General features: G+C 37.1%; 2 protein-coding genes across 2 annotated transcripts; both read right to left on the reverse strand.

Annotated features, from left to right (window-relative positions):
- Nucleotides 1-4,366: 4,366 nt before the first annotated feature.
- On the reverse strand, nucleotides 4,367-5,417 carry LOC149560073 (cytochrome P450 71AU50-like). The gene is made up of 2 exons (XM_089827555.1): nucleotides 5,213-5,417; nucleotides 4,367-4,782 (listed from the first exon to the last, which is right to left on the reverse strand). The coding sequence occupies exons 1-2, from the start codon at nucleotides 5,415-5,417 to the stop codon at nucleotides 4,367-4,369; spliced, it is 621 nt and encodes a 206-aa protein (XP_089683681.1).
- A 2,760-nt stretch (nucleotides 5,418-8,177) lies between these two features.
- On the reverse strand, nucleotides 8,178-23,274 carry LOC149560074 (cytochrome P450 71A1-like). Its single transcript, XM_089827556.1, has 4 exons — nucleotides 22,939-23,274; nucleotides 22,585-22,702; nucleotides 16,215-16,494; nucleotides 8,178-8,433 (listed from the first exon to the last, which is right to left on the reverse strand). Exons 1-4 carry the CDS (start codon nucleotides 23,272-23,274, stop codon nucleotides 8,178-8,180), a joined length of 990 nt encoding a protein of 329 aa, XP_089683682.1.
- Nucleotides 23,275-25,531: the final 2,257 nt, after the last annotated feature.

Here is a 25,531-nt window from a genome sequence, read left to right on the forward strand (position 1 = left end):
CTATAAGGAAGGTAAATTTGGGAATGATTATTTGGATGATAATAATGCTTGTGAAATTGTAGGAAAGGGTGATATTTTGTTATCAATAAAAGGAGGTGCTCAATTTTTGCTTCAAGATGTTAGGCATGTTCCCAAATTGAAAAGAAATTTGATTTCCATCTGTCAGTTATATGCTCAAGGTTTTCTTACACTCCTCATAGAAAACTAAAAAATTACCAAGGGTTCCATGATTATCACCAAAGGGGATAAAGTTGGCAGCTTATATGTTGTAGAAACTAACGATGAGGTGGGAGCTGTGATGACTATTGTGGACAATGATGCCACACTTTGTCATCAAAGATTAGGCCACATGAGAAAAAGGGGGCTAGAGGTTAAGCTTAATTGAGATCAACTTCTAGGTCTCCAATCAACAGATTTAGAGTTTAGTGAATGTTGTCTTCATGGAAAACAAAAATGTGTTAGTATTTTGAAGAATGGCCATGACGAGAAGACTACACCATTGGAGTTAGTGCACTTGGATGTCTTCGGTCCAACAGAGGTAACCTCTCCTGGAGGTGAAAATTTATTTATTTCCTTTCTTGATGATTGTACCAGAAAGGTTTGGGTCTATATGATGTCTAGAAAGTCTATCAATTTTTTTTCAGGATTAAATGTTTTTAAAGCTCTTGTTGAAAATTAGAGTGGGTACAAAATTAAATGTTTAAAATCAGATAATGGAGGTAAATTTTGGTCATTGGAGTTTGATAACTTTTATGTATATCAAGGTATTAGATGGGTGAAAGTTGTACCATTCACCCCTCAAGAAAATGGGGAAGTGGAAAGAATAAATTGAACTATACTTGAGAAAGTTTGATGCATGAAATCTAATGCCAGTTTAGGTAAGGAATTCTAGGCGGAGGCCTTCAATACAATAGTGTACTTAATTAATCAAAGTCCCTTATCTCATTTGTACATTGGAATTTTAGAAGACAAATAGTTGGGTAGAAGGATTTCCCACTCAGATCTTCGAGTGTTTGGGTGTCTAGAATTTGTTTATGTTCCTAGAGAAAAAAAGGAGATAGTTGGATTCAAAATCACAGCAATGTATCTTTATGGGCTATGGTGAAGATCAGTTTGGGTTTTGATTATGGGATCCTATTGCAAAGAATATTTTACCGAGTAGAGATTTGGTCTTTAATGAGACGATTTGGCTCTTCAATCAACACCACAGGAAGAGTTATTGAAGATTTTATTTCTATGTCTTCATTTAATGAGAATAGTTCTTCATTAAATCCATAATGTTAGCCTATGGTTTCTACTCCCACCACTATTTTGGCACCAAATCCTAATCTATCTTCATCCTCTATCTCCAATAGCATGGATCTTTATCATGCTAATTAGCAGTCTAAAGAACTGTTATAAACCATGGTGTTATAACCCCACAAAGGTCTAATGTATTTTGGGGATCTTCTGAAGATGTCCACAATGAGGGAGAGCATCAACATGCTATGTTGGAGACAAGTCATGATATCAATGCTCCTAAATTTTTTGCTCACAACATATGTAAGTCAGTGGGTCACAGTGATAAGAAGGGTGTCTATGCCACTCAAAGGGTTGGGGATCCTAGTTTCGAGCACAACAATCAGCAGGGATGTGTCACCATACACTCACATCTCCCTCAACGCAGCCTTCAGCTTCCCAATCATAATGATGACTATAGGAATCATCACTATATCAAGAGGCCTCTTGCTCATGCTAGACTCCATGAGCTTGACAAAGGAAATGGGATGAAAAAAACTATGAAGGATATGGGATACAGGACATGGGATGTAGAACACGAGCTTGATGAAGTAATCAAAAGTGGTGGGAATTTAGTTGTGATCAAACATCTTTCTCAACTTCACAGCAAGCAACGTGAGTGGTACAGTGGCCAAGTTGGGCAGTTGAGATAGGATTTTAGTGGTACTAATGCCATTGGAAGACAATATACTTGTCATGAAATGTAGATTAGAATAGATAGGAGGAGCTTCATTGGGCTGAGCAGTCCTCATGAGCAGTCTCATTTGATTCCCATGCAAGAAGCAACCTATGTCTTGACTGATCACAGGGGTTTCAAGTCCAATAATAGTCACAAGAAGACTTGAGAACTGATGCTATAATACATCATGGCCATAGGGAGCGAGACTTGGATGTTTCTAAGCCAATTCACACATCTTCACAGGTTAGTGATTATGAATTGATAAGAAGCAATTCTTAGAATGAAGAACATATTCTAGACTTAAGGCAATCTACTAGGCATAGAAGAATGCCTACAAGATAATCATATTATGAAATTCTTTTCTCTCTGGAGGCAGAGCCTAAGATTTTAATCTCTGATCAGATTGAACTAGCTAATTTCAAAGACATTTGCAAAAGTATTGATAAAAAACAATGAATTATTGCAATGGAAGGAGAGATGAATTCTCTTAAAACCAATAAAACATGGGATTTTGTTCTACTTCCACCCAACTAAAAATCTTTGAAAAATTGTTGGGTATATAAGGGGAAAAGGGAAGATGGTGGCAGAAAGAGGTATTGCACTCAACTGGTTGTCAAAGGGTATGTTTAGAAAAAGGGACTAGATTTTGCAAAGATTTTCTCACCATTTGTATAGATGACTACAACCTAGGTAGTTTTGGGATTGGTAGCCATTTGGGATCTTGAGCTGGAATAGCTTGATGTCAAGATGGTTGTTCTACATGGTGATATCAAAGAGGAATTGTACATGGAACAACCTAAAGGTTTTTTTCTAAAGGGGAAATGACATCTCTATTGTTGGTTGTAGTGAAGTTTGTATGGGCTTAAGCAAGCTCCAAGGTAGTGGTACATTAAGTTTGATTGGTTCATGGCTAAACATAACTTCACCCACTATGAATCAGATCCATGCATCTGCTATAAAAGGCTTCCTAGTTGTGAGTTTGTTATTCTTCTACTCCATATTGATGATATGTTAGTTGTTGGTACTTCTCCTCAAATATTTAGCAAGCTAAATAAAGAATTAGCTTCTTAGTTTGCCATGAAAGATTTAGCGGTGGCCAAAAAAGATTCTTGGAATGACTATCACTAGAGAGACATAAAAAGGTGCTTGCTTTGTCACAAAAATCATACATTGACAAAGTTATAGAGTGGTTTGGTGTGGCTAAAGCTAAATATGTTCCTATTTGAAGTCTTGCTCCTCACTTCCACCTAAGTTAAAATTTGTGTCCCAAAACACAAGAAGAGAAGGAATTTATGAATAATATTACTTATAAATCAGTGGTTGGTGGCATAATAAATTCTATAGTTTCTACATGTCCCAACATTGCTCATGTGGGAGTAGTTAGCAGATTCATGAGCAATCCTGGTAAGCCTCATTAGGAAGTAGCCAAGTGCATATTGCGGTATCTCAAGGGCACTTCTGATTATACATTGTGTTTTGGTAGAAATCATGCTCAGCTGCAAGGATTCAGTGATTCAGATCTTGCCAGAGATTGAGAAAAATGTAGTTCTACTAGTGGCTATGCTTTCATATTTTCTAGGGCTATCATTAGTTGGGCCTCAAGGCTGCAACATTGTGTTGTAGTTTCTTCTTTTGAAGTCGAATACTTGGCTCTTTCCAAAGGAGCTAGAAAGATGATTTGGTTGCAACGCTTGTTCAACGATCTACATTGGCAACAAGATGATTATGTTTTATTTTTTGATAGTCAGAGTGCAATTTTTATGGCTCACAATCATTCCTCTCAGCAATGCTTCAAAGATATTGACAAGCACGCTCTCTATGTTCACTATGTGGTAGAAGAAGGGAAACTAAAGGTTGCCAAAATTGATACAAAGATCAGTCCAGCAGACATGTTGATGAAGATTGTTGCCAAGGAGAAGTTCGAATGTGCCAGAAATTTTCTTGGCCTTGTTAAAAAGAAGTAGGCCAGCATGTAGAGTAGGGGAATGGGTGATTAGCTGGTGCATCTATTGTCTTTAGGTGGGAGATTGTTGAGTATTGAAGGCCAACAGTCACATGGGTGTTTTCCCTCCACTTGTATTGTGTCTCTTCAGCAGATCATTTGTTATGTATAAATGCTGATGGCATCTATTTGTAAACTCATTCTATTTTATCAATATAATTCCTCTGCTCTCAGTGTGGACGTAGCCATGATTTGTAGTGAACCACGATAAACATCTATATTTATGTGTCCTATTGTTCTCTACATTTCTTTTTCATTCTTAATTAATTTATAAAGTTGTGTTACAATTATATTTATTTATAAAATGCCACCATTATTGCATTTTTGATGATATGCTATATTCTCAAGTTCTAAGACAGCAGGAGCTACAACGAATAAAAAAATAATTGTTATTGAAAATCACTAGGCTAGAAGTCTGCGTTCAACTTCAAGGAAGGGATGGCATAGAGATGGTTTTTCTTTGATACGGTTGCTCCGAACTCTTCTTCCATGTCCAGATCAGCAGGATCGCCTTCGAGCCTCCAGTCAAAGCAGTGCCAGAACTGAGCCAAAACAAATGACATCTGCCCGATTGCCATGTGCCCACCCGGGCAGCCCCTCCTCCCTGTCCGAAATGGCAGCATATCGTACTCCTGCCCCTGGTACTCAAAGCTCTTATTGCCCTCGAATCTCTCAGGCTTGAATTCCTCTGGATCTTTCCACACATTTGGGTCTCTTGAAATGGCCCACGCATTCACAAAAAGCTTTGTTTTCTTAGGTATCACATAGCCCTGTGGTCCTACAGTCACAGCTTCTCTCTTCTCATGCGGGAGAAACAATGGTCCTGGCACGTATAGTCACAACGACTCTTTAATCACGCGTTGCAGGTAGTGCATGTTGGGAATATCAGATTCAGTTACAATGCACTCCTTCCCTACCATACAATCAATTTCCTCCTGCAGTTTCTTTGCTACCCGAGGATGCCTGAGTAGTGCAGTAATTGCCCATTCCATGCTAGTTGCTGTTGTCTCCATCCCACCAGTGAATAGGTCTTACAAATAAATATTGTAGGACAAAATTGTTAGAAGAACAAACAAATGTAAGGAACTACTTCTTGATTATTGACCTTAACTGTATGATATCTGTCAAAGTATTTTACAAAACTTCTACCCTAAAACAGAATCGAGCGAAGATCAAGAGAGAGAGAGTAATGAAAGTGACGTACGAAGACCACTGCTTTGATGTTATGTTTTATGAAGTCAACGTCGAGAGACTGGGATTCTTCCACTCCTTGTTCTCCTCCAGAGCCCTTCTCTTGTTCTCAATATGGTCATCAATAACTCTCCCAACAATCCTGTCGAAGAAGTTGTGGGCATTCATCATGCGTTTCTTGAGGCCTTGCAGGTTCATCCAATCTATGGAAGGAAAGAGGTCCCCGATATTAACAGCGGAACGGGTGCTAATAATCTCCCTCGCCATGTCTTTCTGATATTTTGAGAGTGGAAGGACTAACAATATCATAAAAAATTGTAGGCAATAGAGGAAGGAGAGTCTCTATCATTCAAAGTTAGCATTTTCTTCGAGGATGATTCATTGCAATTAAAAGACCTTATTTTGTATCATTAAAGAAAATGGGGGTGACAAACTATATTTGTCCATTCAAAGAGAAAGGATGATGATGTTTTTGCACACTTGGAGATATATTAGTTATACTTTGGGAAGATGTGGAATTTCAGAAAAAAGGTTGTCTCTTATGCATATGTGTTGACTTATTTGTGTAGAGAAGGAGAGATTATTATTGCAACACTTCACAAGGTGTTAGAAATATTTAAGAGAGATGTAGACTTCTAGAAGAAAGGAATCTCAGTTACTCCATTACAAAAGTAACTAGACACACATGGAGTCAGTTTGATGCTTCCTTGGTCAGCACTGAAGATTAGTTAAGGTGTTTCAACAAACTAGAGATATTACAATCAAAATCCATACAATGTTCCTCTCTTCTTAAAAATAATGTAATAAAGGGGGATGCTATCATTTTAAAATTAGTACAGGCTAGTTTTATACTAGGTTAAATAAATTTAATTACTATTCTGTTAGCTATAGTTAGTCAAGGTGAATTAATTTTTGTATGAAAGTTTATAATAGATAAATAAGGCTTATTATAGCTATTTAGATATTGATGTAATTAAATCTAGTGGAATCATCAAATAATAATTATATTGTCATTTTCTCTACTTTATCACTTATAGAATGTATTAGCATTCACAACTTCAATAGGCTATCTTCAAACATGTTTCATGAACAAGCAAAATGATTTTGACTTTTAATATTTATCAATAAGTTGACCATTTTGATTGGTACATAACAAATATGAACAAGAATAAAGGAATGGAGATACAAGATTGAGGTGTAGCCGATCCACCCCACGCATACAAAAACAACACAAATTAAAAAGAATATAATACAATAACTAGAAAAGTGAAACACAATAGCTATTTATTAAGTGTATAAATAGTATATAATCCTAATCTCATAAGGGAGGAGAGAGAGGGAAGTGGTGTAGCCTAGCATCAAAAAAGAAATAAAACCAAAACTAGATATTAAAAACTTGTTTAATTACTAGATCTCTTCTAAATTCATTTTCTTATTTTCCTCAACTTCTATTCCAGCCATCAAAGAAATTTTAAGTGTCCCATGTAGGGAAACTAAGTTCATATTTTATTTATTTATTAAAAAACCACCATTATTGACAGTTTGATGAAATGCTATATATTCTTTGGTGCCATAACAACATGAGTTATAATGAATAAAGGAATACTTGTTATTGAAGAAGAAGTAGCTAAGGAATAGGAAGAGATAGACCTAGAGGACACATGTGGATCTTTTTTAGATGCTCTACAGTAGCTCTATTTTGAGTTTTTTTTTCTATATTTCATAGTTTAAGCTTATGTTTTTTCAAAGTTTTGTCAAATATTAGTATCCCCAATGAGTGAAATTCACCAACTGGTGAATATTCACCACTAAAGTTATGACTAGATTTTCTTTGAGAATAAAATATTAGCTTTATGCATTATGGTGTTATTTTGATTGAATTCTTCTAAAGGTTTCAGATCTATTAGTTGTTAATTTTGTTTTTTATATTTATTTTTCTCACAACTGATTCCTCCCTAGTTGTGTGTGGTGCATTGTTATTCCTAATAGGTAAACTACCTTCATGCACAATATTTTTCTCCAAACATAAAATAATTTAAAAACTAAAAGGATATGACAATTCTTGTTTAATTATTATTATTTAAATAGTCATAAACTTAATCAAGTTTTCCACAAATTAGTATTATACATCATCATCAAATTGCTAAGAGATACATCACTTTTATGTTATTGAAGTTGAAAGATTTTGGTGTTGTTAAAATTTTTCTTTATAAAAATGTGACGATTTCATAGCTCAAATATGAAATCTAGATAAAATTCCTGCATGGGGAGGATTACATATTGATGCAAAGGGGTTTCTGTTAGAGTAAATAATTAATTATTAATTATTTATTCTATTGCTTAAGCTTACTTAAGTCATGCATTTATTTAATACTTTTTTATTTAATGCATGTAGTGGTTGTTGTTGACAACTCGGGAGTTTTCTCCTTTTTTAGCATATTCCACTTTTTGTGGATATGTGCTGAGTTGTCATTTTTGTCCTCTACCTCCTTCCAGCTTGTTCTACAAGCTTCCTGGAGCTCTTTATATTCGGGCTCTCTCTCATTGTAACGATATCGGGATCATCATATCATTTCTTATTGTAAATACATTTCTTCTTGTGTTTGCATTATGATGGCTCTCATGTCCGTTTAGGGTTTTTCCCATGCTCCATGCTTTTCCCCTTCTTGGCTTCTCTTTGACAGGTTCGCATGCAGGTGATCTTGGTGTCTTCGGAGTTGGCTTTCCTCAACTCCAACATGGTATCAGAGCCTTCCTGCTGCAGCTTCGTTGAAGAAATTTTGAGGCCGTGATTTGAAGTCACAAACCCTAGTTTGTTTGTGCATTTTTTTCTTCAAATCAGGGGATCAGAAATTTTCGGAGCACTTTCAGCCCAAACGGACATCACCATTGGATCCAGAAGGCCGTTTGCAGTCAGGATTCATATAAAGCTTTTCATTTTTGGAGACAGGGCATTTTTGGCAATTTTTTGAGGCTTCCAGGGCCGCTGCCGTACGGATCGTACGGACGCAGAGCGTTAAATTTTTTTTAAAAAGCAAGTTTTCGGGCGCACCGCCGCCGCGCCACTGCGGGGCCGCCACCGTGCCACCCGTGCGCCGCCCGCAGCGGCCGCAGCAGGCAGTGCCGCCCGCGAACCACCGCGGCCCGGCCGCCTCCTGGCCGCCGCCCTCCACCAGCGGCGCCTCTCCAGCCCGCCGCCCTGCGGCCACCTCCGCCGGCGGCTCCTCCCGGCTCCGCCACCCATGCGGCCGCCTCCGCCCGCCGACAGCTCAGCCGGACAGCACTGCACAGTCAGCGACAGGTATTCAATCCGCGCGTGACACGTGGCAGGCGTGCCACGTGGCACATTGCCACGTGGCCCTGCCACGTCATCGTCCGTACTACCACGTGGCACTTCTTTTTTGCGGCGACGGCCTCCAAGCCGTCAAATTTAATCGCGTGACTTGCTGACGTCAGCGCTGCATCAGCCCTTGCATGCACCTCTCCTGATTGACTTTTGGACCTACTTGTGGTTTTTTGGCCATAACTCTTGCATACGGAGGTATTTTTCCGATCCGAAAGAAGCGCCGAAAAGCTGGTTCCGAGACGGAGATTTTGGTGCAGGTATTTTTAGGTTTTGATGCATTTTTATTGCTTTTTTTCAGTTAAAGTCCGAAGTCCTGTTTTTGACTCCGGCATGCATATCTTTTGCGTCCCATGTCTGTTTTTGGAAAACTTTATATTTCTGGAAAGCTGGTTCTGTGTTCTTTTCAGAAAAGTAGTCCTTTTTCTTCATTTTTGGCCTCTTCTCTTTCTATCATAGTTTTGGCATTTTTGCTCTATGGTGGATATTTTGAGTGTTTTAGGCCCGAGGATCGTTTTCCAGGCATGGTTTGCTTTATTTTCGGCTGTACTTTCTTTTGGTTCAGCTCTTTTTCAGTTTTGATCATTGTAGCTATCCTTTTGAAGCATTTTTTATTTTTGTACTGAGATAAACTGTCACTTTTGTATTCTGGGAGTCATGAACGTTGTTTTGAGTCAGGTGTACTTGCACTATTTCATAAAGCACCATGGGGGGGATTATTTGTTTGCTGTTTTAGGCATTCTCCCTTTGTCAAGTGAGTGTCCCTTCCACGACATTAGCCCATGCAGAGTCAGTAAGACCGTGTCTTTATCGGTGTCTGTACTTCTTTTCCTCTCTCCTCGTTCTTGGTTCGTTTGCAGAAGATTTTGGCTCACCTTCTCAGTTGCCTGTCATCACACCCCGTCTGCATTAAGGGGGGATTATGTTGTGTTCTAATGCATCCATGGTTCGATGGTTCGATAGTGTGAACTATGTATTTAGTGGTTGATCCTACATACAAGGCGATTGCAGTGGCTGGCTACCTATGCATTTCGGTGAGATGGATCATCTACCATATAGACATGCTCGGCTCGTGCCTTCTTCTTCCATGGAGGTTTCTTTAGATCAGCAGTTTGAAAGATTTGCGGCTCTTCATGCTTCAGTGATGCTGCTTCTTCATGATCACTCATTGTTCCTGTTTTAGGGGACATTTTCCCTAGTTGGAGACTTCTTCAGCTCTTCACTGGGTTCTTACCTCTTTTTAGGGGAGAGTTTTTCCCATGTGGTTTTCTCTCTTTCCCTGCTTACAGAGGTTTCATCTTCTTGCATTGTACTTGGGTACCTAAAATGGCCTCGTTGCCGAGACCCATTATGCATTTCATCTTAGCTTTGTGAGCTTAAGGCATTTCCCTAAGTTGCACTTAAGGGGGGGTGTTAGAGTAAATAATTAATTATTAATTATTTATTCTATTGCTTAAGCTTACTTAGGTCATGCATTTATTTAATACTTTTGTATTTAATGCATGTAGTGGTTGTTGTTGACAACTCGGGATTTTTCTCCTTTTTTAGCATATTCCACTTTTTGTGGATATGTGCTGAGTTGTCATTTTTGTCCTCTACCTCCTTCCAGCTTGTTCTACAAGCTTCCTGGAGCTCTTTATATTCGGGCTCTCTCTCATTATAACGATATCGGGATCATCATATCATTTCTTATTGTAAATACATTTCTTCTTGTGTTTGCATTATGATGGCTCTCATGTCCGTTTAGGGTTTTGCCCATGCTCCATGCTTTTCCCCTTCTTGGCTTCTCTTTGACAGGTTCGCATGCAGGTGATCTTGGCGTCTTCGGAGTTGGCTTTCCTCAACTCCAACAGTTTCCAATTAATTTTGGATTTTATTACAAAATAAGATATGGAAGTCAAAATTATAAAAGGAGAGTTGAGTTTTTTATTATGCAAAAATTAATTGAACATATGGAAAAGATATGAGTGACCTCATGTAAACCTTCCTTCTAGGGTGATAAAGTTGAGCAGAGCAAGATCTATATCTATCATTTCATTAGGGAGTTCTTTTGCATGTAAATTTCTCTACAAGTGATAGATTTTCTCACATTAGAAAAGGAAAATTTAGAGAAGAGTTGAATGATTTCTCAAAGATTAATATTTGTACGTTTCTGTTTTCAAACATATAGTGAGAAAAGCCATTGAAAGAGATTACAAAATGATAGGGATAACTTTTCTAAGGAAACCTCCAATTAACCTTTGGCATAGAAAAACAAAGTTTATAAAAGACCCAAATGCATTGTTTGATTGATTGGTATATCCTTGTGCAGTGCACACCATGTGTTATTATTAATCTTCAGGTTTCTTAACTCTAAATATCAGATTAGGTTTTCTTTTTTTTGTTTTTAGTTCCGACAGTTTTGTATAACAGTTTGTAACTATTATTGCCATCTCTTTTATAAAATTTTTGTATTGTTCTGATTGAGGAGCAGATCAAATAATAGATGATTTCCACTTTCTACATATTTTCATCTTGTTTCTCAGTCTGGGCCAACAGTGGTATCAGAGCATTGGAATTAATCTATGCACAAAGCTTCTAAAGACTGGAGTGTTTTTGAAGAAGCAAAATAAAAGAAAGTGGATTCAGGTGCAATTGATATAATTTTGATAAAGTTTTTACAAGTTGATTACATTGCTAAATTTTGGCAAGAAAATTTCAACAATCATTTACAATTTGTACAAATTGTGTTTCTTTGTGTATTCACAATGCAATCTATTGTTTCATTAATTGGGGAAACATTATTTGGAAAAAATAACTGGATGGAATGGCATAGAAAGGTGGAAAATACACTCATATTTAATGATTTATGGTTGAAAATATGTGATGGAAATACTCAACCTGTAGAGCCAACTGATGCTAAAGAAAAAGAAATATGGATATATAAAAATTCAAAAGCTTTAGCTTTGATAAGGGCTTCTGTTAATGGAGAAGTGTATCGACATATACAGGGATGCACACTTGTCTGGGATGCCCTCGATAAATTGAAAATTTTATTTGATTCTCATTCAGAGTTAGAGTTTGTTCAATTGCAGTTAAAACTATTCAATCTTGAATTGAAAAATGGTGATGTTATGAGTCTAGCTTTAGAAATTAGAGCTATAAAACAAGATGTTGATGCTGCAGGTGGGAAAGTTGATATTTATCTCACAAATTTTACCAAAGCACTTCTTCCAACACATTCCACATATCTAGAGTCTCTTCAGGCAAGCAATCAATTAAAAACCATTACTTTTGATCTATTGGTTGAAAAGTTAGCAGAGTGTGAGAAAGCATTTGGAAGGAAAATAGATAATCCAAATGAAAATGTTTGTCTTGCTTATTAAGAAAATTCTATAAATAAAATAGCTTCAAGAGGTGATCATAATGATAGAGGAAAAGGTAGAAGTCAATGAAAGAAAATTGATAATCAAAATGATAGACAATTTTTTATATTGTAAAAGATGTGGTAAAAAGGAAGTCATGAAGCACATGAATGCAAACTCTCTTGGCAAAAGATAGAAAGTTTTAAAGGAAACTCTTTTAAGCAAAAAGATAAAACCAAAGTTTATAATAATGATAAATCTTACGATGATAAAATTTTTGGTACAGCTCAATTTGCTTGTGATAGTGATGGTGATCAATATGTCCTTACTATTTCAGAATGTGCATCTACTTCCTCAAGGTATGATACTTGGATTTTAGATACTAGAGCCACACAACACATGATATTTAGACATGATTACTTTGAGGAATTTAATAAAAGTGATTGTGGTCCAATTTACTTAGCTGATAAATCAAGTCTCAAACCTGTTGGAAAAGGAACTATTCGATTTAAGTTGCCTAATCTTCCAGATATTTTGCTTCATGATGTTTTATATATTTCTCAGTTACAATGCAATTTATTATCTCTTGTATTCATTCACCAACAAGGTTACTCTATTCTATTAAAAGATGCTCAAGTTGTCATAAGAAAGAAATATAATAATCAAATTGTGTTGACTGGAAGTGAGGATGGAAGATTATTAAAATTAAATGGCACTCCTGCTCTTTCTAAAAAAATTTCTTATCTTATAGAGGAAGGAAATCTATCTACTACTATGTTGTGGCATGCAAGATTATGTCATATATGTTATGATAAAATTCATATCATGAAAAAGAATGGTGTTGATAGCTTACCTATTTTGCCTAAATGTGTTGAAAAGTGTGAAGCATGCGTTCTTTCCAAGCAACATAGAAATTCTTTCCCTCAATCCAATTCGAGAGCACAAAGAAAATTACAGCTTATCCATTCAGATTTATGTGGGCCTTTACCAATAAGTTATGTGGGAGGATCTAAGTATTTTATGTTGTTTATTGATGATTATAATCATATGACTTGGATTTATTTCTTGCAGCAAAAATCAGAAGCTTTTGAAACATTGAAAAGATTTCATGTTATGATTGAAAATTAGGCTCAATGTAAAATTGGTACTCTCCAAACAAACAATGGTGGAGAATTTCTCATTTTCAAAGATTATCTATGTCAACATTAGATTCAACATCATCTCATTGTACCAGGTACTCCTCAACAAAATGGAGTTTTTGAATGAATGAATAGAACCATCATGAATATGGTTAGAGCAATAATATACTTTAAAGGAATCAAGTTGTATTTTTGGGCTGAAGCAGCAAGAACTACAATTTATCTTCATAATAGGTCTCCATCACCAACACTTCACCAAAAAATTCCATATGAGGTTTGGTTTAGATATGCTCCTTCTATTCAACATCTTAGAATATTTGGGTCCACTTGCTATGCTTTAATTCCTAAAGACAAAAGAAATAAGTTGCAACATCATAGTTTTAAATGCATCTTTCTTGGATATTCTGAATCCTCTAAAGCCTATAGGTTGTATGATGAGGCTAATAAAAAAATTATCATTACATGTGATGTAGCATTTTTTGAAACTTCTAAAAATGTTGAAGATATTGAATGTCAACATCTAGAAGAACTATCAAAATCTTCTCCCTGCAAAGAAACTTTTTGTGAGATTATACATTCTGGGGGGGACCCAACTTATTTAGCCTCACCTTTAATGGATTCACATGTTGCATCTGTACCTCAAAATCAAGCTGATCCATCTATGAATGAACAAGAAGAAACTCCATTAACCAATGAGCTTGAAATCTTTGAACCTTTGGAAACTACTACAACTTCTTTTGTGCAACCAAAATCTTCTCATAAGTGGGAAAAACAACTCCAAAAAACTCTAAAAGACTTAAGACCTGATGAAATAGGAAAAATAGGTTGTACAAGAAGTTCTTACAAAGTGAGGCTAGCAGCTCAATCCAATGTTGTAGATAATATAGAGTCTATTGATGAACTCAATCTTGCAAGTGAATTTGAACCAACTCCCTATATTGAAGCCAAAGATAGTAAAGTTTGGATGTAGGCTATGCAGGATGAATATGATGCCTTAATAAAGAATGGCACATGGGAGTTGATTGATCCACCACTTGGTTGTAAACCTATTGGTTGCAAGTGGATTTTTAGAAATAAATATAAAGTAGATGGCACCCTTGAAAAACATAAAGCTTGACTTGTTCTGAAAGGATATTCTAAAAAAGAGGGAATAGATTTTGTTGAAAAATTTGCACCTACAACAAAATAGACCACCATCTGTGCTTTCTTAAGTCTTGGAGCTCAAAATGGGTGGAAAATTTACCAAATGGACGTCAAAATTGCATTCTTAAATGGTGATCTCAAAGAAACTATCTATATGACTCAACCTGAAGGGTATGTCAACAATGGGAAAGAACATTAGGTATGCAAGCTCAAAAAATCTTTATATGGTTTGAAACAAGCTCCTCGGGCATGGTATGAAAAACTTATCGAGCATCTGTTGAAGTTGGATTTCCAGCATTTTGAGTTTGATGATGCAACATTTTTTGTTAAAAAGGCTGATAACATTGTTATCTATCTTGTTGTTTATGTGGATGACTTATTTATCAACGGTAGTGATGAAAATACTATTCAAGATGTGAAACAACAATTGAAGTAGGGTTTTGATATGACTGATTTAGGTCATCTTCATTACTATTTAGGTATTGAGATGATTCAAAAACATTATTCTATTTTTATTACCCAGCAAAAATGCATTGGTGATCTTTTGCAAAAGTTTGGCATGGCTGATTGCAAACCACTTAGTACTCCCATGGAGCAAAATATCAAACTCACATTAGATGACTCCTCAACATTGGTTGATGCAACTTTGTATAGAAAACTTGTTGGTAGTTTGATATATGCCACAACTAGTCCAGATATTGCTTTTTCTATTGGAGTTCTTGCAAGGTTTATGCAACAACCCTGCCAAGCTCATTGGTTAGCTGCTAAAAGAATTCTTCAGTATTTGAAAGGCACACAACATTATGGGCTGAAATACTGTAGAAAAAAAGAGTTTTCTTTGATTGGATATTCAGATTCAGATTATGCAGGTGACTCAATAGATGGTAAATCTACTACTAGTTTTTAAATGCACCTTGGATCTAGTGCAATTTCCTGGAAATCTAAAAAAAAATTAGTCCCAGCTATCTCTTCTTCTGAAGCTGAATATATTGCAGCATCTAAAGCAACTTAGGAAATTTTATGGCTTAGAAGGATTCTTGAAGACTTGCAAACACCACAGATTTCCTCAACACCACTTCTCATTGACAATCAATCTGCTATCAAAAATGCTAAAAATCTAATCTTTCATGATCGCACCAAGCATATCAACACGAAGTATCATTTGATTTAGCATCATGTAAAATATGGCAATATATAGCTGAAATATTGTCCCACTAAAGATTAGCCAGCAGATATTTTTACTAAGGCATTGGGTAGAGAAAAGTTTGAAAAGTTTAGAGGAATGCTTGGTTTAATCCCTTCAGATTAGGGGGGGATGTTAATATTAATCTTTAGGTTTCTTAACTCTAAATATCAGATTAGGTTTTCTTTTGTTTGTTTTTAGTTCTGGTAGTTTTGTATAACAGTTTGTAACTATTATTGTCATCTCTTTTATAAATTTGTTGTATTTTTCTGATTGAGGAGCAGATCAAATAATAAATGATTTCCACTTTCTACATATTTTCATCTTGTTTCTCAGTCTAGGCCAACACCATGGTAGTAATCTTTATGAAGAATTTGAAAGCACGTAGCTGGTTGCATTGATCATGAAGATAGTGGAAAAAGGATTGGAGGTGAGAAGATGAAATAAGCATGGAGGATTCATTCCACTCAAAACTCTTAAGACATTGAAACTCAACTAATTAGTTAAATCACAATTATAAATAAAAACTCATTTAATTCATATCTATTCTAAATTAATTTTTTGATTTCCCCACAACTCCTATTCTAGCCATCAGAGAAACTTCAAATGGCCCATGTAGGGAAGCTGAGGTCATTGTTTATTGATTTATAATAGAGCCACTAGTTCGATGATATGGCATATTCTCAGGTGCTTGGACATTAGTAGGAGCTACAACAAATAAAACAATACATTTCTTATTAAAAAAAGTCTAAGCTAGAAGCTTGCGGTCAACTTCAGGGAAGGGATGGCATAGAGATGGTTTTTCCTTGACATGGTGGCTCTGAACTCTTCTTCCATATCCAAGTCAGCAGGATCACCTTCGAGCCTCCAGTCAAAGCAGTGCCAAAATTGAGCCAAAAAAAGGACATCTACCCGATTGCCATGTGCCCACCCGGGCAGCCCCTCCTCCTTGTCCCAAATGGAAGCATATCATACTCCTGCCCTTGGTACTCAAATCTCTTGTTTCCTTTGAATATCTCAGGCTTGAACTCCTCCAAATCTTCCCACACATTTGGGTCTCTTGAAATGGCCCACACATTCACAAACAGCTTTGTTTTCTTGGGTATGACATAGCCCTGCAGTCCTACAGCCACAGCTTTGCTATTCTCATGGGGGAGCACCAGTGGTCCTAGCATGTATAGCCTCAGCGACTCTTTAATCACACATCATAGATAGTGCATGTTGGAAAGGTCAGATTCAGTTACCATGTGATCTTTGTGAGAAATACAAATTTAAAAAAAAAATAAAACTCAAACTCACAACCCTAACCCTAAAAACATCGCTCGGCACTTAAAAGTTGCTCGGCACATGAAGGTGGCGAGTGCCAATTTTACTCGGTACTTTCTCAGCACAAGAAGGTGCTGAGTGAAAGGCAATAGGTGCTGAGTGAACTCGACACAAAGAGGAGCTCAAATCTTGCACAGGAAATGCTCGGCACCAATGGATGCTGAGTGAGCTCGGCTCCAACTGAGAAAGAAGATGCCGAGTGTTCTATTTCAAACTTAAGAAATATAGCTTAGGAAATATTTCAATGTGAATGCTTTCACCATTAAAACTAGAAAGCCAAGGCTTTAACATTTCAACCAAACTTGTCAAATGCAATGAATAGAAGATGAAGAATAGATCAAGTATGATGCTTTCTTTCTATTCAATCTTTCACTAAACTATTACAAAATCTGGCAGCATTCGGCTTCAACCAGGAAACCCTAAAATAACCCTAAACTGATAATACTTGAAACTTCAAAAAACATTAAAATTTGCAGCTCTAATGGCTGCATACATGAATGCATGGAGCAATCACAACTTCAATAGGACAAATTCAAACAACAAACTTATAGAGTGAATAAGGAACCACGTGCAACTGTAGGAAAAAACTTCCTTCCTTCTTCCTTCTCTGCTCAGCTCTACAACTTCTCTTTAATCTGCTTGATCTCACTGAATAGAATGAATGTTAAAACATTCCTTTTATCATATTCTTCCTTTCCCTCTCAACGTTCAAATTTCAAACTCTCACCTACCAAAAATGAATGCCTTCCGTGACCTGACAGGGTAGATGGGTGTGAGGCTCGAGGACAACCTGCAGACATTGATGTTAATTTCCAACACTCCCCCTTTGTCCTGAGACCCACAAACAAGGATCACTGCTGATCCAAATCAACTACACCAAGACTCTGTCTTAAGTGCACAAAAGTTCCAATGCCTAATGGCTTGGTAAAAATATCTGCTAGCTGTTGCTCTGACTTACAAAAATTCATTTTGATATCCCCATTCTCCACCAACTCTTTGATGAAGTGATATTTGATTTCTATGTGTTTGCTTCTCCCATGGAAGAATCAATTCTTGGATAATGCAATTGATGAGATGTTGTCACAATAAATTGTGGTTCCATCCTCTTGCCTTTTATTCAAATCTATCAAGATCCTCCTTAGCCAAATTGCTTGACATGCTGCTGCATTTGCTGCAATGTATTTAGCCTCAGCTGTAGATTGAGCAACAATAGGTTGCTTCTTGGATGCCCATGAAATTGCACCTGATCCCATATGAAACATGTATCCAAAAGTGCTCTTCCTATCATCTAAACTTCCAGCCCAATCACTATCAGTGTAACCCACCAAATTGAAATCATCATTTGTGGTATATAAAATTCCAAATCCCTTGGTACCTTTCACATACTTTAGGATCCTCTTTCCTACTTGCCAATGGGAATCCTTTGGTGTTTCCATAAATCTAGAAATCAGACTTACTGCATGCATTAGGTTTGGCCGAGTTGCAGTCAAATACATTAAACTTCCAACCATACTTTTGTAGAATGTTGGATCTACTCTCTTGCTAGTGTCTTCCTTTCTCAACTTCATACCTACTACTGTTGATGTGGGGGCTGCCTTACTATTCGTCATTTTAAATCTCTCCAAGATCTGCCCTGCATACTTTTCTTGAGAGATGAAGATGCCATCATGCATTTGGTTTACTTCTATGCCTAGAAAGTATTTCAAGAGACCTAGGTCTGTCATTTTAAATTCACTTTTCATGGCCTCTTTAAACTCACCAATTAAAGCCTTGTCATTACTAGTAAAAATTAAATCATCTACATACAAGACAACAATCAATACATTACCATCTTCTGCCTTGATGTAAAGAGTGGGCTCACCATTGCTTTTGCTAAAGCCATTTCTCATCAAATATGAGTCAATCCTACTGTACCATGCCCGTGCAGCTTGCTTGAGCCCATAAAGAGCTCTCTTCAATCTATATACTTTATTCTCTTCACCTGCAACTTCATAACTAGGTGGCTGCTCCACATACACTTCTTCTTTCAATACACCATTTAGGAACCTTCCACTTTTGCTGAGCTGCAATTGCTATGATAGCATGCATGGTTTCCATTCTTGCAACTGGGGTATAGGTCTCATCATAGTCTCTTCCATACTGTTGTTTGTAGCCCTTGACTACCAGCCTTGCCTTATGCCTATCAATCTTGCCTTCAGCATTGCATTTGGTCTTATAGACCCATTTCACTCCAATCACTTGCTTCTTTGGAGGCAATTCAGTTAGCTCCCATGTCTCATTCCTTTCTATGGCATCTATTTCCTCATCCATGGCATTACACCATTTTTTCTCCTTAATAGCTTCCTCAAAATATATTGGATCACTATGAGAAAATAATGCAAAATTAACACTCTCATCATAATCTTCATACCTTTCATCTTGGTATATCTCCCTAAGACTCTTGGTCTTTCTTGGTAATAGGGACGAGAGTGTAGGATTAGAATCTTCATTGTTGTTGCTTTGCCGACTAGCTCGGTCTTCACTGGTACTCAGTACTAACACTTGATCATGCCTAGAGGAGCTCGGCAATGTCTGGACCTACTTTCCTTTTCTTCTATTTGCTCCTTCTTCTTGCTGTTCATTAGCATCTTCTTCACTCATAATTGGCACTTTACTTGAAGTGCTTGGTGACTCATCAATTTGTCCATACCAAGATTGATTTTCAAGAAATTCCACATCTCTTGAAAGCATCATCTTGTTGTTCAATGGGTCATACAATCTGTATCCCTTTGATTCTGGGCTATACCCTGTGAAAATGCATTTCACACCTTTGTCATAAAATTTTTGCCTTTTCTCTTTAGGCACATGTGCATATGCAACACATTCAAACACCCTTAGGTGTTCAACTGTCCATCTTATTCGTGACCAAGCTTCCATTGGAATTTTGTCACGGACTGCCTTTGTAGGACACCTATTAATTAGGTAAACTGTTGTTTCCATAGCCTCTCCCCAAAATTAAGTTGGGAGACCTTTCTCTTTCATCATGCTCCTTGCCATTTCAACAATGGTCCTGTTCTTTCTTTCAGCCACTCCATTCTACTGTGGTGTATAGCTGGCTGTTAGCTCTTTCTTAATGCCATGTTTCCTGTAAAAATTTACAAATGAATTGGAGGTATACTCCTCTCCTCTATCTAATCTTAGGACCTTGATATAGTGTCTACATTCTCTTTCAGCCTAGGCTATAAATTCTACAAATTTATCAAATGCTTCAGATTTATTCTTTAAGAAATAGACCCATGCCCTACGACTGAAATCATCAATAAATGTCATAAAATATATACTCTTCCCAATGGAAGTAACTTGCATAGGACCAACTAGGTCAGTATGCACTAACTCTAATGGATATCTAGCCCTCCTAGAATTTTTAGAATTAAAGGGAAGCCTATGTTTCTTACCCAAAACACAAGCCTCACACTTGTCACATGAATTTCGTATACGTGGGAAACCTTCTACCATTCTTTTATTTAACAATAAATTTAAACCAACATAGCCAAGATGACCATACCTGAGGTACCATAGCTATGAGGGGTCTTCAATCACACTCCTTAGAGCTAATTGTGTGGGAGGTGCAATACTAATGAAACATATATCTATCCTCAACGGAAACATTTTGTTCTTTGTCATTTGAACTGCTGCGAGTAGGCCCTTGCTCCCATCCTTTTCTTGAATGACACACATGTCATTGTCCATCAGCACTTTGTATCCATTTTGAATGAGCTGACCAATGCTCATCAAATTGTGCTTCATACCAGGGGTGAAATACACATTTTGTATTTCCCTTTTCTCCCCTTTCTTGGTGCGGACCATAATAGATCCTTTGCCCACAACTGGTAGGGTTCCATTGTTACCCATCTTAATTTCTAATTTGAAACTCTTGTCAATGAATGAAAACAAGGTTTTATTACCACTCATGTGGTTGATACATCCACTATCAAGGTACCAAACCTCAGAGCTTCCTTCTTCACCAACATTACACATGATGAAGGTAGTCTTTTCACTTCCCATATTCACATCAGCCACATTTTCTTGTCCTGACTGATCATTCTGCTTCTTCCAGCATTCATTTGCATAATGCCCATATTTATGACAGTAGTATCATTCTACATTACTCTTATTTGAGTTGTAGTTTTTCTTACCTCCTCTTGAAGTATTTTGTGAGCTACTTGCTCCATCTGCTCTTCCTGAGCTTTCTGCTGCAGCATTTTTTTGTCCTCCATTTCCTTGACCTCTGCCTCTGGAGTTTCTTCCTGGGTCATTTCTTCCTCTCCCCCTTCCTCTTGAATTTGATTGAGCCTTGAATTCTTTCTCTTGGGTAGAAGAAGATGTGGATCTATTGATCCTATGCTCATGGGTTTGAAGAGAACCCATCAACTCATCCATTGTCAAAACAGTGAGGTCTTTGGCCTCTTCTATTGTCATGACCAAATAGTCATATTTATGAGGTAAACTCCTCAATATCTTTTCCACTATCCTTTTCTCTTGATAGTCTTCTCCATTTGACTTCAGCTGGCTAATTACATTGGAGGTCCTTGAACTGAAGTCTGCAACTGATTCATTCTCCTTCATCTGAAGGTTCTCAAACTCCCTCCTTATATTCTGCAGCTTTACTGTATGGACTTTATCAGTCCCCTTGAAGTTTTTCTCAAGGATATCCCATGCTTCCTTTGCATAATTTTTTTCTGCAATCTTTGGGAATACTATCTCTGTCATTACTACTTCAATCAAACTAAATGCCTTAGCATCCTTCGTCCTTGACTCTTTCAAATGAGTCTTTTGTGCATTTGTGAGAGCAGCATATTGAGTTGGATCAGTCACATCATTGAATCCATTTACCATAAACTCAAACAAATAATTTGCAACCATTATGGTCTTCATCTTCTTTGCAAATATATCATAATTCTGTCCATTAAATGATGGTGGCTACTACCATAACTTTCCTACATCTCCTGCCATGTCAAATATCCCAAGAAAAAAAAATGCCCTAACTCACTTTGGATGTGGGGCCTCAAAGCTCTAATACCATGTGAGAAAAAAAAATTTAAAAAAAATTTAAACTCAAACTCACAACCCTTACCCTAAAAACATCGCTCGACACTTAAAATTTGCTCAACACATGAAGGTGACAAGTGCCAGTTTTACTCGACACTTGCTCGGCACAAGAAGTTGCCGAGTGATAGGCAACAGGTGCTGAGTGAACTCGACACAAAGAGGAGCTCGACACTTGCAAAGGAAATGCTTGGCACCAATGGATGCCGAGTGAGCTTGGTTCCAACTGAGAAAGAAGATGTCAAGTGTTCTGTTTCAAACTTAAGAAATATAACTTAGGAAATATTTCAACGTGAATGCTTTCACCATTAAAACTGGAAAGCCAAATCTTTAACCTTTCAACCAACATGTCAAATGCAATGAATAGAAGATGAAGAATGGATTAAGTATGCTACTTGCTTTCTATTCAATCTTTCACTAAACTATTACAAAATCTAGGAGCATTCGGCTTCAACCAGAAAACCCTAAAATAACCCTAAACTAATAATACTTCAAACTTCAAACAACTTAAAAATTTTCAGCTCTAATGGGTGCATACATGAATTCTTGGAGCAATCACTTCTTCAACAGGACAAATTCAAACAACAAACTTACATAGTGAACAAGGAACCACGTGCAAGTGCAGGCACAAACTTCCTTCCTTCTTTCTTCTCTTCTCAGCTCTGCAACTTCTCTCTAATCTACTTGATCTCATTGAATAGAATGAATGTTGAAACATTCCTTTTATCATATTCTTCCTTTCCCTTTCAACATTCAAATTTCAAACTATCACCTACCAAAAATGAATGCCTTCCGTGACCTGACAGGGTAGATGGGCGTGGGGCTCGAGGATAACTTGCATGAATTAACGTTAATTTCCAATAATTATCACCTACAATAGAGTCAATTTCCTCCTGTAGTTTCTTGGCCACTTGGGGATGCCTGAGCAGAGCAGTGATTGCCCATTCCATGCTAGTTGCTGTTGTCTCCATCCCACCAATGAACAGATCCTGTTCGAACATATATTGTAGGACTAAATTGTTAGAAGAACATTAAACAAATCTAAGGAAGTACAAATAAAATGAATATTCACTTGATTCTTGACATTAACTCTATGATCTATTTTTCCTATTCTCCAATTGGGTTGAGATCATCATCTTATCTAGACAAACTATTTTACAAAACTTCTACCCTAAAACATAATCGAGCAAAGATCAAGAGAGTGGGGGTAGAGAAAGCGACATACAAAGAACACTGCTTTGATATTATCTTTAGTGAACTCCAGGTCGAGAGACTGGGATTCTTCCACATCGAGAAGCACATCCAGAATGTCCTTACTCCACTCCTTGTCCTCTAGAGCCCTTCTCTTGTGCTCAATATGTTTGTCAATAATTCTCCCAACAATCCTGTCGAAGAAGTTGTGGGCGTTCACCATGCGTTTCTTGAGGCCTTGCAGGTCCATCCAATCTATGGAAGGAAAGAAGTCCCCAATGTTAACAGCAAAAAGGGTGCTGATAATCTTCCTCACCATGTCTTTGAGCTCACCCCCTTTCCCAGTCACATCATCAACGTTGAATCTCATCCCAGTCAACATCCTCCAAATAATGGTCGAGGTGATATCTATTGTGACCACCAGTCACAACACGCCCATGCCTAGGACCCCCCTTTGTTTTATTTTGCTAGCTTTTTCCTTTTTCTGTGGAGCGCAAGTAAGGAGTCAGGAAATATTGCGCTAGGGAAAAAATCCTTTACTCCAAAGAAATCCCGCTTTCCATAAAAGAATTAAGCGCAGTTTCAAGGGAGTCATGGAATATTTTGAAGAAGACAAAGGAAAAAATACTTCATTTTAGAAAAATCTTGACAAAGAAAATCTTGGAGCGCAGTTTTAAGGGAGTTGTGGAATATTTTGAAGAGAATAAGATCCTTCATTCCATCAAAATCCTGCTTTCCATAAAGCATGGAGTGTAAGTCCAGGAGTCTGGTAAGCATAATAAATAGGAGAAATCGGGACAAATTGTGGAAACAAGTGTGATTTTGGAATCTATAGTTGGTATTTCTTTGACTTTAAATCACCATATTTGAAAGAATATTGATTGAGTGCCGAGAAGAAGGCAAGAAGATTAAGGAAGTCTAGTAGTTAGGCAAGCATGAGAAACATAAGACTTTGGGACAAAATCCTCCATTCTAAAAAAAGTGCGACATGCAAATCATGGAGCACAGTTTTAGTTTGGCAGAGAAATATTAGGAAAAAGGATAAAATCCTTCATTCACAAAAAATCCTGCTCCCACAATTGTTGAGCACATAACTGTGACAGTTGAGGAGAGTTGATTAAATAGATTATTCATCATTTGAATTGACACATCTGTATTTCATATTTGTAGGTGTATCTCAACACCTTTCCTCATGGCCCACCACCCACACAATCGGTCAAGGCCAACACCATAAAACATAGACAGCTAAATGTATTGCAAACTGGACTATTTGATTATGTTTGGATCAGGTTCTTCAACTATCCCTCCTGCCAGTACATCGATGGGAATGCTACCAACTTATTATAGTAGACCACCATTATTAAGACCACCCAAAAAGAGAGCTTCTTCATTGGCCTTCCAATCTCCACTAAGGCTACCTACAATGGTAGTTTCATTCTTGTAGATAAACTCATCTCCTACGTGCTTCTTGAAGTGAAGAAATACGAGCAATATGGTGGAGTCATGCTCTAGAACAAGTTCTATGTTAGCACTGCCCAATATAGCTTGGCCATTAAAGGCTCCATCTGATAAGAAATATAGCTTGGCCATTTACTAGTCAAGCAGCTTTCTTTGTCCCCTCTCAAAGTTTCTATGTACTACTGGATTGAAATAAGACTTGAGCTTTCATAATGCTCTTCAGTTGTGAGGAAATTTCTGAGCACAATCATCTTGGTGTGGAATTTCTTTTTTTTGTTTACAAAAATTGCCACTTTTTTTCCCATATTTTGTGGAGCGCAGGTCAGTGAAACCAAAGGAACAGTCAAATATGACAAATCCTAGACTATTTTAAAATTGCACCTTCAACTTTCCTTGCAACAACTTTTTTGTGGTAATGGAGAAATGTTTGGTAAATGAAAAATGCTTCACTCCATAAAAATCCTGACCCCGCATATTTAGGAGTGTAGAGTTGGGCTACTCACAGAAATGTTTAATGAAGGATAAAATCCTTCATTCTGCAAAAAATCCACTTTTCATAAATCATGGAGCACATAATCCCGCCAGGATGAGGAAAGCTTTGAAACAAATGTATGACACAAGTGTTGCATTGGAAAGAATTGAACATGTAGTCAGTAGATTAGTAGAGGAACATTTTATGCGTGCATTCAAGCACAAGTCCTTGCCACTCCAATTCCATGTGCATTGTGAGCAAGGCAGATAACCCTAGATATACATATAATGGGAATTGGGTAGTCAAATAAAAATTTGCCTTGATAGCAAATGAAAAAAGAAGATGGCCCTGGCTACAGTAAAAAGGATAACTAGGTAGTAAAATGAGCACCTGCAGTTAGACAACACATTTGAAGTTGAAATTTGTTGCTAAGTATAGAATGGTCAGGGAATCCTTATCAGATTTTGTCTTTCCAGCTCAGATAATGGCTCAGAGAAACCTGTGGCCATGAATGCATCCAAAGAAAATTCCATAAGCTCTTTGGAAACAGTTTCCATCTAGTAAATCATGAAAAGTGAGAATATTGGCATGTTTTGAGAAAGACCTAAAATTTAAGGTAGAGGAATGAAATTCCTTATGAAGTGAAAAGCTGGATTCAGAGAAAAAGAAAAAAAATGATTTTCCTTCAAAAAAGTTT

The sequence above is a fragment of the Cupressus sempervirens genome, chromosome 4 (genome assembly GCF_028749045.1).
Source record: "Cupressus sempervirens isolate cs-2001-9-10 chromosome 4, ASM2874904v1, whole genome shotgun sequence".
In the NCBI taxonomy this organism is placed as follows: Eukaryota; Viridiplantae; Streptophyta; class Pinopsida; order Cupressales; family Cupressaceae; genus Cupressus; species Cupressus sempervirens.